General features: G+C 54.5%; 1 protein-coding gene across 1 annotated transcript in view; it reads left to right on the top strand.

Annotated features, from left to right (window-relative positions):
* MLLT1 (MLLT1 super elongation complex subunit) overlaps positions 1-16769 on the top strand; it is a 77646-nt gene that overhangs the window by 639 nt on the left and 60238 nt on the right. The window contains exons 2-3 of the mRNA XM_004378614.1: positions 220-352; positions 12800-12980. Of these exons, the coding sequence (XP_004378671.1) occupies positions 220-352; positions 12800-12980 (314 nt within the window). The remainder of the gene's footprint in view (positions 1-219; positions 353-12799; positions 12981-16769) is intronic.

Genomic DNA, 16769 nt, shown 5'->3' with positions numbered 1-16769 from the left:
CTCCCCGCCTTTATGTGGGCGGGGGCGCCCCTCCCCCACCCGACCCCGGCCGGCGCCCCGCGGACAGCCGGGGACCCGGCCCAGCCCGCACCCCTCCAGCCCTTCTCGGGGACTCCGGCCCGGCCCATATCCCTTCAGACCCTTCTCGGGGACCTTGGCACGGCCTAGAACCCTTTCGGACCCTTCTCGGGGTCCCTGGCCTGGTCTCTGTCCCCGCAGATCCTTTTCGGGGACCTCGGCCCTGCCCACGTCCCCTCAGATCCTTCTTAGTGACCGCAGCCCGGCCCAGATCCCCCGTCAGACCCATCTCGGAGACTCGGGCCCGGCCCATATTCCTTCGGATCCTTCTCTGGTATCTTGCATGGCCTCTGTCGTCTCAAATTCTCAGGGACACTAGCCTGGCCCAGACCCCCCTCAGACCCTTCTTAGGGACCCCGGCCTGGTCCATGTCCCTTCAGATCCTACTGAGGGACCCCGGCGTGGCCTACACTCCCCTCGGAAGCCCTTTGGAACCCCATCCTGGCCCAGACGCCCTTCAGACCCTTCTTGGAGACCCTGGCCCAGCCCATCATCCTCTCGGACCTTTCTCTGGGACCCAGGATGGCCCACATCTGTCAGACCCTTCTTGGGGACTCCAACCTAGCCTAGAGCCCCCTTGGACCTTTCTTGGGGACCCTGGCCCAGCCTGTGTCCCCTCAGAGCCTTCCCGGGGACCCCAGTCCATCCCCGAGCCCTCTCACTCTGCTTGGGATCCCTCAGACCTGGCCAGTACCCCTACCTCTTTGGATCCAGGGCCGGATGGTGTCCCCTTCCTTCTCTGGACCCTGCCCCTGAGTCCCCTCAAACTCCTTGAGCCGCCAACCTGCTGCCTCGTCTGCTTTGAGCCTTTGCCCAGATTTGAGTCCCCTTAGACCCCTGGAGCCCTGGTCTGCAGCCTCCTCCTTCCTCGAACCCTGGCAAGCCCGCACTTTCTTTCTCCTCATCCTCTGCCTGGGCCTTAGCCCCCGATGGCTGGATGGCTGAGGACGCTGGCCTGAGCCTTCTCTCCTCTGATCTGCGAGCTCCCTCTGACTCCTGGGACCCCAGCCTTCCTTACGCCCTTTCTACTAAGACCCCAGCCTTTCTTACGCCCTTTCTACTAAGACCCAGGCCTGCCCTGAGGGTCCTCAGCCCTCCTCTGGTTTCAGGCCCTTCTCCCTCGGACCCCAGTGCCTGAGGGGCTGTCTTTTTCACTCTCAGCTCCTCTTCTCACATTCCGGGATCGGGGCGGTTTCTTCTCTCATCTGGAGCCTCTAAACTACTCAGACACCAACCCCTGCTCCTCCCCTCAGCTTGCGCCCCCTTTGCCCCTAGGACCCTAATTCACACGTCCCCACATTTCCCCTAGTCCAGACCTCTCTCCCAAGTCTGGCTCCTCCACCTCAGCCAGCTGCTTTCACAGACCTGCGGGCTCCCGAGGACCCCTGTCTAAGGCACCTGCGCCTCCCTCCTTACCTTCGTGGCTGGATCCCACTTCCTCCAACACCCCCAGCCACCATCCTCTCTTCTCCCCCGCCCCCCATATTTTCCTTTCGTTTTCCAGCATCTTGGAGCCTCCGTCCTACCAGGAGCCTTGCTCCAAACCCGGGGTGTATCTCCCACCTCCCTAAACTCTCCCGACAGCCCCTCCACCTTTGATCTGGAGGCCTGGAGCCAATCCTGTTGGTTCCCGTAAACTTGAGGCTGATCTGACCCTTGTACCCCTTTCGCCCAAATCTGCACTGTCTCCTTCTTAATACCCAAGGCCCTTCCCGCACCCCCAACCCCATTATTCCCCCAGTAGGGTCATTTCTTCCTCCTCCCCTGCTTCCTCTGGCTTCAGGGGTACAAGGTCAGGAAAGGCCACGTGGGGCTGTGGGGGTGGCAGACGAGCTCTCCGCCGTTAGCTGGGGCAGGTTGGGGTGTCCTTGGCTCCTGGCGCCACTGATGTGGTTCTGGTAATGTGCTGTGTGGCTGTGTGGTTTCAGGGGTTCAGGGCGAGGGACCTTTCCCCGCCCCCGCCCCTTCTGGCCGCCTGAGGCACAGAATTGTTGGGGAGCAGGTGGCAGACTGACCATGTTTTCTTTGTCTTTGGTGTGGCTGCCTTCTCTTGAGAGGCAGGGAGGAGTTTATAGCAGCTGGACGATGCATTTCCAGAGTGGAGAGTCTGGTTCTCTTGAAGGGAGCTTGTTGCCTCCAACGGTACTGAGTTAAGAAATAAAACAAAGTGTGTCTTCAGCATCTACGTGAAATGAAGTCCATGTCTTGTTCTTTACCATGAGGCATAGAATGTCGTCCCGCCCCCAGCCTACCCCTCAGTCCCAGGGAAGGTGTCTTAGGCAGAAGTAATTTCCTTCCCCCTGTGATGTGCTGGGCCCTGGATGTCAGGGAAGTTGCTGTTGAGTCGACTCCAACTCCCAGAAACCCCATGTGCGTCAGAGCAGAACTGTCCTCCATAAGATTTTCAGTGGCTGATTTTTCAGAAGCAGATTGCCAGGCCTTTCTTTCAAGGTGCCTCTAGGCGGACTCGAATGTCTGGGCAGTTGCTGTTGAGTCGATTGCAGCTCATGGTGACCCCACATGCATCGGAGCAGAGTTGTGCCCCATAAGGCTTTGAATGGCTGATTTTTCGGAAGCAGATAGCCAGGCCTTCTGAGGCACCACTGGGTGGACTCGAACCGCCAAGCTTTCAGTTAGCAGCTGAGCGTGTTAAGCGTTGTCTGGGCAGTTGTCTTTTCTGTGAGTGGAAGAGTGAGAATAGAAGGCATTCTTGGCTCCTGACGGGGGAAGATAAAGGTCTTGCTTGGTGGACTGCTGAACAAACAGGCCCAGGAGCTCGATTACGCAGCCCAGTATGCAGCCACTAACACACAGCGTATTTAAATTTAAACTAGCCAGAATGAAACAGCTCAGTCCAACCAGCCACATTCTAAGTGCCCGTTAGCCGCATGTGGCCACTGGCCACCTTGTTGGACAGCTCAGGCAGACAACATTCCCAGCATCGAGAAAGTCCTGTTGCACAGTGCCGGTTGAGATTCTGGCAGAAGTGTTTGCAAGTGAAGTGGGTCCCCAAGGCAAGTATGTGTGCACCCATCATCTGATTCTCCATCCCCAGCCATGCCCCAGTTGTTGGCATGTGAATTTGGGAGAGGCACAGGAGCTCTGTCCTTTCCTGACCGAGACACAGGCCGCTGGGGAACTGGGGAGAATGATTCCCTTTTACGCAAGTAGGTGAGTTGGCTTTGAGTGTTCCAGAAAGACTCAGGGTGCACGGAAAACCCTTTGAATCCAGCGGAATCCCGGCCTTCCCTTTCTAGCCTGAGGTGTCACAAACCTGCAAATGCCTCATGGAGTGTGTGAAACGGCAGGACTTTCCCCCCAGTGCTTTCTGGCTTTTTGAGGCTTTGAGTCTCTTGGTACCTTCCAGATACTTCCTGTAGGACTTCCAGCTTAGCTAACAAGTGGGATTTTGCATTTTGCTTTGGGCTCTCAACTTCTAATCACTGAAATCTTTTTCTCATGCCAAGGAGGTCTTTCTGGTTTCCATTGCCCTGGTCCTACATGTTTGATCGCCTCCACGCCCATGTCTGTACCGACTAGCCTGTTATCTATGGGATTAGTATTTGGGGGTGGTGGTGAGGGGTCATGCCTGCGAGGGGTGTGGTTTCTCTCCAAGGATGGTAGTGGAAGAAAATGAGCAGATGCTGTGAAGATGGAGGGAGGATGACCTGGGAGCCGGGAAACAGGACTGTGGTTGCACGGGGAGTTGGGGAGTGGTGTCAGCTGTCTGAGTCAGCCTGTTCTCCGAAAGGCCCAGGCAGTCCTGCCTGTCCGGAGGGAATGGGCCTGGGCTCTGAAGTGGGTGGCAGACCAAGTGAATCCGACAGTTGGAGTGATCAATGCTTGTTGATTTTTGAAGTCATTCCAGTTGCCAACAAGGCGACTCCGACTCACGGCTACCCCATGTGTGTCAGAGTAGAACTGTGCTCCATAGGGTTTTCAGTGACTTGATTTTTTGGAAGTAGATCACCAGGGTTTTCTTTCTAGGTGTTGCTGGGTGGACTTGAACCTCCATCCCTTCAGTTAGCAGCTGAGCATGTTAACTGTTTGCACTACCCAGAGAAAAGGCTCTACTTAAAGTTTGAATTTGGGTACAATTGCCTTGTAATGATAGGAGCCCTGGTGGCACAGTGGTTAAGTGCTCAGCTGTTGACCAGAAGGTCAGTGGTTCAAATCCACCAGCCGCTTGGTGGGAGAAGGCTGTGGCAGTCTGCTTCCATAAAGATTTACAGCCTTGGAAACCCTATGGGGCAGTACTACTCTGTTCTACTGGGACACTACGAGTTGGAATCGACTTGACGACGATGTGTTTATGGACCTTGTAATGATGTACTCTGTTGTTCTTGAAGGGTAGGTTTGTTTTTAATGCCGATGACTGTGAATAAACCCCCCCCCCCACCCGCCAGCCACCCATTTTACAGATGTGGAGACGCAGTCCAGGAAAGTCCAGAGAAGCGTCCGCGTGTGGTAGAATTCTTAGTTCGGTAGCTCTGTTCTTTCCCCAAACCTTGCGTCGCAAAGCTCGGTGTTGCTCAGAACCCGAACTGAGAGCGTCCAGATTCTCTTTTCCCCCAACTCCAAAGCCATTGCCTGGATCGTCGCCCTGCCAACTCTTTGTCCTAGAGTTGTTATGTCGTGAAGTGCTTGAGGGCAGGGGCCAGAGTCCAGTCCTGTTCCTCTTCATGTCCGTTGTAGTCTCCAATGCACGGTTTTGCACTTTCTGAGCTTCGTTTGTTGGGTAGAAGCGACTAGGAACCCAACCCTCTGTAGCCGTTCTCACCGAGTCTGGCACCAAGTGCCATTACTGGGGTTGTGCCCACTCAGAGAACTCCGGAGACTGCATGTCTGCCCCCGGAGAGCCGGGGGGGCACCTGGTGCGCCGTCTGTGCACCTCATTGGCCCACTGTACACCTGGCTGGCTTTTCGTAGATACATGCCCTACCCAAGGCCTCCCGGGGCAGTGTGGTGAGAGTCAGCCTTACCGGGAACCTGCAGCCTCTTAAGGATGGGGGTGTATTTGCCTGTCTACACGGTCTCCACTCTTCACAGAGAGACCCTGAGCCCCTTCTCGTCCGTTGTCATTACCGTTGTGCCCTGGAGCAGAGGGACAAGGGCAGATGGAGCCAGAAGAAGGGTGGGGGTGCCGGCCTGCACACCAGGGGTTGATAACGGGACCTCGCAGCTGTCGGCAAGGGGTCCCCACCTGCTGGGCAGACAGTCCTCTGCTTTAGAGGGTTGACACAGGGACAGCCATTACTTCCTCATTGCTCTCGCATTTGATTCAGTGTCTGCTCCGAAGAGCCCGCGACTGGGTCTGTAGGGAGAAGTTTCCTCGAAAAGTATCTTACTTGGTCTTGTTTGGCCATCACGCCACAGGACTGCCCGAGCACCATTTTTTTGTGCGGGGACCACGTTGCCAGTGACCGTGCTCAGCCTAGTGGCATTGGCCCAGTCGTTGTAGGCTGAAGAGGGCTCAGATTCTTCAGTGCGTTATCCTCCCAAGAGGGGCGGGGGTTGTCCTCAGGGGGGAATGAGGTGCGGGAGCCCAACTCCAGGCCTAATTGTATCACTGGGTGATGTGCAGATTCCTGGGGAAAGGACATCTGCTGGAAGAACTCCCACCGGAAAACCAGGGGAGGGGTTACGGATAAACCTCTGTTAAGGACCTGTCTTCCGGGGCCTGGGCTTAGGGCGGGCTCCTGGGAAACGGGGAGGAGGGTGAGGAGCGGGCTCTGGCTTGCCAGGAGCTGTGGGAACAAGGCTAGCTCCTTCTGTGCCAGGCGCAGGCCGTCGTAGTCCAAACCTGGGGAGCGCTATACCAGCCAGAATCAGTGACCCTCTGTGTGTCAGAGCAGAGCTGTGGGCCACAGGGTGTTCAGTGGCTGAGTTTCTTGGAAGTAGATTGCCAGGCCTTTCTTCAGAGGCACCACCTCTGAGTGGACTCGAACCTCCAGCCTTTGGGTTAGCAGCCAAGCACGTTCACCATTTGCATCCCTAGGGACTCCTCAGATCTGTACTCTCAAATTGCCTGGGAAGCTGCCCTCCACGGAGTAGGATTCTGGCCCTTTGGTTCCAAGTGCCCTCTGCCAGTTGGCAGGAAAGAGGGCAGGGCCTAGGGGAGACCCTCTGCCTGGGTTTCACTGCCCCCTGATGGCTCATGTACCACTCCATCCACGGTCTTCCTGATGACTCCCCAGAATTTAAATGGTCACACTCTCCGGGGCATGCCTGGATTTTCCCCCTTGTTTTGGGCTTTTGTTGGGGAGTGGGTTGGCCAAGGTGCTCACCAAAGGGCCGGGAAGTGGCTGTAACTGAGGCCAGGCCCAGGGTTGCTTTCAGCCGTCGATTCTGGAGGTTCCACAAAGTGCCTTCCCAGCAGAAGGCAGCGCTGGTGTCTTGGAAGAGCTGTCGGGGGGAGGCTGCTGGATGGGAAAGTTGGGGGACCAGCTGCTGATCCGCGTGATCCGTTCATTCCCTGAGAGTCATCTGCAACCTCTTTTGCCAGGCACCCTTCCCTCCTAGGGAGATAGCTAGTTGATCAGCTTCAATTCTTTGGTGTTAACGGATGGGGAAGGAGCCCTGGTGGAGGAGGGGAAGGAAGGGACGTACCCCTTGGATGTGGACTCGGCTTTTGTTGTTGGGTGCCATCAAGTCGATTGTGAGTCCTAGCGACCCCATGTGACACTAGAACCGCCCCGTAGGGTTTTCTAGGCTGTAATCTTTATGGGAGCAGATAGCCACGTCTTTGTCCCATGGAGCCACTGGGTAGGTTTGAACCACTAACCTTTCGGTTAGCAGCCAAGCGCTTACCCACTGTGCCACCAGGGCTCCTTCCGTGCTAATAAATTATCGTGAGTCAACGCATTGAAGTAGTTGGCCAGGGCACGGCAGTCGCATTTGTTGCTCCAGTTAACGTAGCTTGAGTGTCTTGTTGAATCGCTGACTTTTCTTTTCTTGATAGCGTGGCCCAGAGTCTGTGTTATTCTACCATCTTTCTTAGAAGATTCCAGCATTGAAGGGAGGGTCCCTCTCTTGGGTGTCCTAGTGCCTGGGGTGAGAAGGCTGGGCGTGTGAACCATGAATCTGTTGACTGGGTCTGTGACACGCCCTGAGCCGGGAGTGTTGAGGCAGAGGTTGGTGCCCACTCCCCGGGCATAGCTGCCTCCCTGGTGGAGCTGTGGGCACAGCCTGCTGGCTGGCTGCAGGGATGGCCCGTTCCGGCTTCAGAACCTTCTTGTTGACTTTGGCTCTGAAGCTTATTTTGGCGCCTACGTACTCACCCTCTCTGATGGTGCTGTGGTCTTCCACTCTTTCACAATACTGCTTTGCCACTTGAGTGCCCTGGGGAGGAGCCCCAAGCACTCAAAAATGCCAGGACGTTGGCAGAGTTGTGGGCAGCTGGCTTGGAGAAGAGTCAGTTTCATTATGTAGGAGTTGACGCCAAAGAACGAGCCCTGGTGGCACAATAGTTAAGTGCTTGGCTGCTAACCGAAAGGTCAGTGGTTCCAACCCACCAGTGGCTCTGCAAGGGAAAGACATTGATCTGCTTCCATAAAGATTACAGCCTGGGGAACTGTAGGGCAGTTCTACTCCATCCTGTAGAGTCGCTACGATTTGGAATCGACTTGATAGCACACAACAATGCCAAAGACCCAAAAGTCAGTTTCCGTATAGGATTGTTGCTGTTAAAATTGTATGTGATTTGTTTTCATCTGTAACCCTCCCAGTGATTCAGAAAGTCTCTCAGCAAGGCAGAGGCTGATATATGTAAACGTACTTGGTGATTGCAGCTTATTAACCAAACAAGCCAAACCCACTGCCATCGAGTCGATTCTGAAGCATATTAGGGATAGTGTAAATACCGTTTAGGAGTCCCTGGGTGGCGCACATAGTTAAGCACTCGACTACCAACCGAAAGGTTGGCGGTTCGAGTTCACCCAGAGGCACTTCAGAAGACGGGCCTGGCGATCTGCTTCCAAAGGGTCACAGCCTTGAAAACCCTGTGGAGTGGTCGGAATCGACTCTCGACAACTGGTTTTAAACATTGTTTGGTTTTGGCTGCTGTTGAACGTTCTCTGTGTGCAGCACTGTTCAGATAGATGCTCGTGGTTGGTTTTGAGCAGTACTTGTTTGTCCAGATGTTTAGCCCCTCATCGCCAGGCCTTTCCTCTGCGGCGCCTTTGGTGGGGTGTTTGCCCCGGAATGTTCCATGTTTCTGTCGGTGCACCTCGCCCGGGCTTTTCCTCTCCCGCCATCTCTGCATCGTACTCATCCCTGCAGCCTGGGTCCCGGAGCCGTTCGAATCTCCTTCTCTCACCTTCTCTTTTGGGTCCCACCGGCCCCCCCATTTCAGGCTCCCACGACCTCCTTTCCTCCCTCCGGTTGCCTCCTGGCAGGTTTGTTGTTCGTTTTTCCCGCTTTGTCCTTGGTCCAGACCGTGAACAGGGCGCTGGGGTGCTTTCACTCGGATACCGTTTCCTCACCCACTTACAGCTGGGTGTCATTTCTGTTGTGTCAAATCTAAATGCTCCATCAAATCCCGGCCCCTCCCTCAGGGCACCCGGTCCTTGGCTTGTCACTGCTGTTCTTTCCCCCAGAGCCCCAGCGGGACTATGGTCTTGTGCCAGGGGACCATCTCTCCTAGCCCCTACACCTGGCTCGCGAAGGGAGCCATTCACTGGCCCTCCATACCTTGGAACCACCCTAGTCATCTTTTTCGGTTTATTATAATAAAAATATTTTATTGATTCATCTGATCATCAAACATTTTTAAACTTCTTTACACTGCTTCTTAACTTTTCTAAATTTTATGTTTGGTGAAAATATAACAGAAACACACACCTGTTTAGTGTTTCCTACGTGTGCGTTCAGTGACGTTGGTTACGTTCTTCACAGTGTGTCTCCGTTCCCGCTCTCTGCCCATGTTGTTCCACCACCAGTGACTCAGACTCGCTGTCCCCTGACCTTGTCCTCTGTGCATTAGCATTGCTGTTGTCACTGTGATCTCGTACAGATCATTCTTTAACAGAGCGCGCTGCTTCAGGGGAGGGTTCTTTACTAGTTGGGCTAGACTGTGGTTCAGTTTAAAGACGACTTCATGGGACAGCTGCGGTTCAGGGCCTAAAGATTATCTCAGGGTGATAGAACTGGGGGTTCCCCCAGTCCTGGGGGGCCCAGTAAGTCTGGTTTCCGTAAGAATTTGAAATTCTGTTCCACAGTTTTCCTCTCTTTGATCAGGATCCATCTAGTGGGTCCTTGATCAAAATGGTCAGTAGCGGTAGCCAGCAGCATCCGTTCTTCTGGTCTCGTGGCAGTGGAGGTCTGAGGAACCACCCTATTCCTGTCTGCCGGTTTGGTCCTTCCATCCTGGGAATCCCGACTGAGAACTCGCAGCTGGGCAGGCGCTCTGCTTTAATGAGTCCAGTATCACTGATGCCCCAGGTGCCATGGTTCCGAGGGAGATGGAAAGGACGAACAAGCTGTGGTCCCTGCGTGCAGAGACTTCCCAGGGCCCTTGGGGGGGACAGCAGTAAACCGCTCAGGCGCGCAAGGCACAGGAGATGGGCGTGTGGAGCTGGGCGCTCACTTCCGCGGGATCCACAGGAGACAACTCGTTTGCAGTGTGGAGCTCAGGAAGGCCTTTGGAGGAAGTAGCTCTTGAGCTGGGACTTAAAGGATGAGTAGGATTTTGGAGCAGAGGAATGAGGCCAGGGCCCCCCAGGCGAGGCGTGGGAGGAACGAAGGCAGGCAGGAGGGAGTGCTGCTTGTGTGTTTTGGGGGATGGCTGGCCGTTTGCTTTAAGAGTCACTGCGTGGTGCAAAAGGAGTCCTGGTAGCGCAATGGTTAAGCACCTGTCTGCTAACCGGAAGGTCGGCGGTTTGAACGAACCAGCTGCTCCTCGCGAGAAAGGTGTGGCAGTCTGCTTCCGTAAAGATTACAGCCTTGGAAACCCTATGGGGCAGTTCTACTCTGACCTGTAGGGTCCCTGTGAGTCAGAATCAGCTCAGTGGCAGCGAGTTTGGGGTGGTGCAAATGGTTAACATGCTTACTGTTAACAGAAAGGTTAGCAGTTCAGGTGCACCCAGAGGCTCCTTGGAAGAAAGGCCTGGCAATCTGCTTCCAAAAAAGCAGCCATTGAAAACCGTATGGGACATATTTCTACTCTGACACACATAGGAGCCCCATGAGTCAGCTGATGACAGCTGGTAGCTATTTGAGTTAGCTGGACATAGGGTGTGTGTAAGGAGCCCTGGTGGCACAATGGTTGAGTGCTTGGCTGCTAACCAAAAGGTTGGTGGTTCAGATCCATCCAGCGGCTCTGCAGGAGAAAGCGCTGGTGGTGTGCTCCCGGAAAGATGACAGCCTGGGAAGCCCTGTGGGGGAGTTGCACTCTGTCACACGGGTTGCTGTGAGTCGGAATCGACTGGGCGGCACCAGCGACAGCAGCACAGGGCGTGTGTATTTCCTGTGTTTCCTCAGTTCTGGGTCTCTGAGGCACACCACCAACTTAGTCATAGATTCTGCGCACGCGCGTGTATGTGCGCCCTCAATACATGAAACTTACATGTGGCCTGCAAGATAACCCTCTGACTCCAAGAGGGTTAAAGTGTGAAGCAGTAAGCCCCTTAGGGGGGAGGAAATGCCCAGGTGGAGGACGGGAGGTGTGCTGAGGAGCTTGGCCTTTCTTCCAAGGGCGCGGTGAGCACACGAAAGCTTTACGGCAGTGGGTGTGCTGGCAGCCAGCCGTGCGTGACCGCTTTCCTTGTGATACCTGGTAGTATGGGCGTCGAGAGCCCCAGGGAGGAGGCTGGCCAGTAAGGTGGCTGCTCAGACGGCATCGCGTGCCTCCGGAAGTGGCGAGGGTCTGACCCAGGGCAGTGGGATTCCAGAGAAGGGCCAGGTCCCGGACAGGCTGTGATGTGGGGATGTACGTGGTCCCTGAGGACAGCTGGTTGAGGAAGAGCTGGAAGGAGCTGACTCTGAGTTCCCTGATGGGGAGGGCTGCGGAGGCGTGCGGGGGCGCTCAGCTCAGGGAGTCCCGACCTGATCTCTGGTTATCTCGGCACTTAGAAACAAATGTCCTCTTGGCGTGTGTCTCCTTGTAACATTGTCATACTTGATACTAGGTAGAAGGACTGTATCTGTTTCTCTGCATCAGAGAGGATGTATACAGTGGGCTCGCTGTCGGTGGTTTTGGCCCAAGGTGTTGAGAGTGCTTTAAGCAGTGTGGCTCTGTGTTCGGTGGAGTAGAGCTGGCACGAGTCACTTTATGTTTCAGGGAGAGTGTCAGCCCTGTGCATCACGGAGGGATGCTGGTCACCAGTCGCCCCAGACTTGCCTCTCCATCCTCCCTGGGAATCAATTACCATCTGCTTTGAACACCGAAAGGCAGTGTTTTTTGCTGACGGTTTAGGCGACTGTTCTCCCAGGGAAGTTCTGTAGGATGAAAGAGAATGAACATGCTTTCATCAAGGCACATGAGGTGGGATGGCAGAGTGGCTAAGGGAGGGGCCCTTGGGTTACCCGGACCCCGCTTGCCTCTGGTCCCTGCTCCTTCCTAGCTGAGCGACCATGGTGTGCTAAGGGCTTAGTGGCTCACTCTGGGGGCCGTGGTCTCCTCGTCTGTCACATGAGGTCATGGCAGTGTGGGTGGCATAGTTGCATTCTGTGGATTCTCGCGAGGATTCCAGCTGTAGAACAAGGTCCCAGCCCCCAAGGAGCTTACATTACGGGGGGAGGTGAGCAGTTGGAGGCCCTGGGTGATGTCGATGGAGAGCACAGTCGATTCCTAACTGAAAAGGTTGGAGCTTCGAGTCCACCCAGAGGTGCCTCGGAAGAAAGGCCTGGTGGTCTGCTTCCCAAAAACCAGCCATTGAAAATCCTATGGAGCACAGCTCCACTGTGATGCATGTGGGGTCACCAGAAGTCAGAGTCGACTTGGCGGCAACTGGTTGAGATGGACAGCTAACAAGATGATCTCTGGTAGTGATCAATCCTAAGAGGAGCATCTGACATGATGAAGAGTGACAGAGGGTCATGGGGTGCTTTCACATTGGGTGGTCGGGGCAGGCTTCTCGGAGCAGGTGGCCGCTGAGCTGAGACCTCAGTCCCAAGAGGGGGCCAGCTGGGCGAAGGTCTAGGGGAAGAGCATCCCAGGCAGAGGGAACCACAGGGGTGAGCTTGGCTTATCTGAGGACCAGCACGGAGAGCAGGCGCTTGGAACAGGGAGAATGAAGGGGGAAGTAGAAGTGATGGGTGTGGGCCACGTGGGGCCTCACGTGGGCTTGGTGGGAGATTATGTGCATAGAGCACTTGGTACAGGCCTAAGAAGCCCCGGTGGCACAGTGATTAAGCGCTCGGCTGCTACCTGAAAGGTTGGCAGTTTGAACCCATCCAGCGGCTCCACAGGAGAAAGACCTGGCAATCTGCTCCAGTGAAGATTACAGCCTAGGAAACCCTATCGGCGATTCTACTCTGTTATATGGGGTTGCTATGAGTCAGAATCAACAGCACCCAACAACAGCAGCAGCACAGGTGGGGTGCACTGTGAACACCCCAGGAGCCATTAGCGTTCTTTCTGTGGGCTTGGAGGCACCGCTCAAGCAAGAGTCTCTGTGTGAGTCTCAGTGTGGAGCGATCGTGCCTTATGGGAGGCGAGTGGGCCAGCCTGCCGCTCCAGTGGGGCTCCGCACTGACCCCTTCCCACCTCTCTCTCCTGCAGTGCACCGTCCAGGTCAAGTTAGAGCTGGGACACCGTGCCCAACTGCGGAAGAAGCCCACCACGGAGGGCTTCACCCACGACTGGATGGTGTTTGTCCGCGGCCCTGAGCAGTGTGAGATCCAGCATTTCGTGGAGAAGGTGGTCTTCCGGCTGCACGACAGCTTCCCCAAGCCCAAACGCGGTGAGTGGCCCCAGCCCTGCCACCCTGGCCCGCTCGGCTGCACCCCTCGTCCCAGGAGCAGCAGAGTCCACGTGTGCTCATGGCGGGCCAGGTGGCTGTTGCTTAGTGAGGAGGCGGCCTCTCCCACCGCCTACATGGCCCTTCCCCTTCCTCCACTTGGAGGTTAGAGGCCCAGTTCTCCCTCAGCTGTTGAGCTAGTCGTTAGGAAAAACTGAAAGGACTCGGACCGCCTCTCCCGTCATTACTTAAACTCTGAGAAGCACCTGGAGCTCATAGCCATTTCCCTTTAGCTGGCTGACGAGTGACTGAGAACCCGCGGGTGAGTGATCAGGAAACAGCTCGCGGGGCCCACGTGTGATCAGAGATGGCGGTTTCAGGATTCAGGATGCTCGGGGCCACGCGGAGGGGCTCCCTCCCCCTCACCTCACCGCCTCTCGTGTCTCCCCCCATCCCGCCGGACTTTTGCTCAGCAGAAGGGCCTCCCTCACGGGTTCAGCAGATGCCGTGACTGCCTGTGGCTCCCTGGTCCTGTCTTGTGGAGGCTGCGGTCTGTGGGGCAGGGGCGGGAACTCCCTCGGCTTACGGGGATCGGCTTACGGGGATCAGGAGGGAAGAGGCACTCGGCAGGGGGGACCTGAGTGGGGACCTTGGGGATGAGCTTGGTGGCTATTCTGTAAGTCCCATGGGGGCGGGCTGCCCGGGATTCTCACCATTGTATCTGCAGTGTAAGCACAGGGCCTAGCACACCGTGGGGTTCAGTGAATATTTCTCCAGTGAATGCGTGGATAGAGGAATGAGGGACTTCCTCCCAGCAAAATACTTCAGGGTGGGGAGCCCTGCTGGGCTGTGGGCCCTGCACCTGGCGGTATGGTGGCTTAGGTGGCCCTGAGCAAGTGTGGATGGCCTCAGGCCAAAGCAAGAGCCGAGACAGAGACGCCTGGGTGCCCGGCCCTGCGCGTGCAAATGGCTTACCGTTTACAGGGGAAACTATGTATCTTTCCGAAGTAGTGAAGTCAGCTCAGGATTACTTGTGGCTTTGAAACTCATTTCTCCTTAAATGAGTCTTCACCTTCTCCCCTTTTCTTTCCTTCTTTACTAAACCTCTTGGAGATAGCAGATACGGCTCCTGACGATGGCGGGTGTTTATAAAGTCCTCACTACTGAGAAGGTGGCTGTGGCGGCTCAGCCGTAGAACCCGCGCCTTCCGCAGGGGAGACCCAGGTTCGAGTCCTAGCCAGTGCACCTCTGCGCAGCCACCACCCGTCTGTCAGCGGAGGCTTGTGTGTTGCTCTGATGGTGAACAGGTTTCAGTGCAGCTTTCAGACTAAGATGGACTAGGAAGAAAGGCCTGGCAATCGACTTCTGAGAAAGCAGTCATTTAAAACCCTGTGCATCACAGCGGTCCAGTACACAACTAATCGTGGGGATAGTGCAGGGCCAAGCAGCGTTTCGTTCTGCTGTGCATGGGGTCCCCATGAGTCGGGGGCCGACCCAACGGCAGCGACAATAAGAAAAGTCGTTAATTGAGCACTTACTGCCAAGTGCTTTGTCTTTGCAGGATCTCATTTCATTCTCTCCAAAGCCTCGTAACCCTTTTCAATTTCCGTATCTGTAAAGATGTGCAGGCAGGCTCAGAGGGCCCAGTAAGCCGGCTATGCTTAAAGCCAGGGCTCAGCAAACTCTGGCCTGTGGGCCAGACCTGCCCCCTCCGTTTGTATCGGAGCACCAAAACCAGTTGCCGTCAAGTCAGTTCTGACTCGTGGTGACCCCGTGTGTTTCATCGTAGAACCGCCCTCCATATGGTTTTTATGGCTGTGCCCTTTTGGGAGCAGATCACCAGGCCTTTCCTTTGCAGCATCTCTGGGTGGGTTCGAGCCGTTAACCTTTCAGTTAGTAGCACAGTGCTTAACTGTTTGTGCTACCCAGGGACTCCTTATTGGAGCAGGCTGTTGTTGTTGTTAGGTGCCGTTGAGTCTTTTCTGGCTCATAGCGACACCGGGTACAACAGAACAAAACACTGCCCGGTCCTGCGCCATCCTCACAGTCGTTGTTATGCTTAAGCCCATTGTTGCAGCCACTGCGTCAGTCCATCTCATTGAAGGTCTTCCTCTTTTTTGCTGACCCTCTACCTTACCAAGCACGATGTCCTTCTCCAGGGACTGATCCCTCCTGATAACACGGCCAAAGTATGTGAGACGTAGTCTCGCCAATCCTTCCTTCTAGGAACATTGTGGTCATACTTCTTCCAAGACAGATTTGTTGGTTCTTTTGGCTGTCCGTGGTATAATATTCAGTATTCTTCTCCAGCAGCACAGTTCAAAGCCATCAATTCTTCTTTGGTCTTCCTTATTCATCGTCTAGCTTTCACATGCATATGAGGTAATTGAAAACACCATGGCTTGGGTCAGGCGCACCTTAGTCTTCAGGGTGACAGCTTTGTTTTTCAACACTTTAAAGAGATCTTTTATAGCAGATTCACCCAATGCAATGCGTTGTTTGATTTCTTGACTGCTGCTTCCATGGGTGTTAATTGTGGATCCAAGTAAAATGAAATCCTTGACGACTTGAATCTTTTCTCCATTTATCATGATGTTGCTTATTGATCCATCTGTGAGGATTTTTGTTTTCTTCCTGTTGAGGTGTAATCCATACTGAAGGCTGTGGTCTTTGATCTTTATCAGTAAGTGCTTGAAGTCCTTTTCACTTTCAGCAAGCAAGGTTGTGTCATCTGCATAATGCAGGTTGTTAATAAATCTTCCTCCAATCCTATGCCCTGTTCTTCTTCATATCGTCCAGCTTCTCGGATTATTTGCTTAGCATACAGATTGAATAGGTATGGTGAAAGGATGCAACCCTGACACACACCTTTCCTGACTCTAAACCACGCAGTATCTGTTTGAACGACTGCCTCTTGATCTGTGTACAGATTCCCCAGGAGCACAATTAAGTGCTCTGGAATTCCCATTCTCCACAGTGTTATCCATAATTTGTTATGACTCACACAGTTGAATACTTTTGCATAGTCAATAAAAAACACAGGTAAACATCTTTCTGATATTCTCTGCTTTCAGCCAGGATCCATCCAACATCAGCAATGATATCCCGCGTTCCACATCCTCTTCTGAATCTGGCTTGAATTTCTGGCAGTTCCCTGTCGGTATACTCCTGCACTGCTTTTGAATGATCTTCAGAAAACTTGACTTACGTGTGATATTAATGATATTGCTCGATAATTTCTGCATTCAGTTGGATCACCTTTCTTTGGAATGAGCATAAATATGGATCCCTTCCACAGAGTAGAATTTTCTTCCACAGAGTAGAACTGCCCTGTAGGGTTTTCCTGGCTGTAATCTTTCCAGAGGCAGATCACCAGGTGTTTCTTTTTAGGTGCTTCTGGGTAGGTTTGAACCACCAGCCTTTTGGTTAATAGCCCAGCATTTAACCATTTGCACCACTGGGGACTCCTTACTGGAGCACAGCCACACGCATCTGTTTGGTGTCGTCTGTGGTGCTGGCTTGCGACCTCAGCGGAGCAGAGTGGTCCTGACTCCTGCTCTGTGCCCTCCTCCTCTGTGCGGGGCCCTCCTGGCTTTGTCTTCCATTGAGGTTCTCCCTGTCTGTCTCCCTCACCTGTCCTCTCACCTGTTCACGGAGCACTGGCTGGACCTGGGATGGCGCTGTTTATTTCATGCCCGCTCCCCAGCATGTCAGTCACAGAGCAGCTACTAGAGGAGTGCTCCCCAGCATGTCAGTCACAGAGCAGCTACCAGAGGAGTGCTCCCCAGCATG

Source organism: Trichechus manatus, unplaced genomic scaffold (genome assembly GCF_000243295.1).
Source record: "Trichechus manatus latirostris isolate Lorelei unplaced genomic scaffold, TriManLat1.0 scaffold00057, whole genome shotgun sequence".
NCBI classification, from domain to species: Eukaryota; Metazoa; Chordata; class Mammalia; order Sirenia; family Trichechidae; genus Trichechus; species Trichechus manatus.
This window is presented reverse-complemented; position numbering and strand designations above follow the sequence as displayed.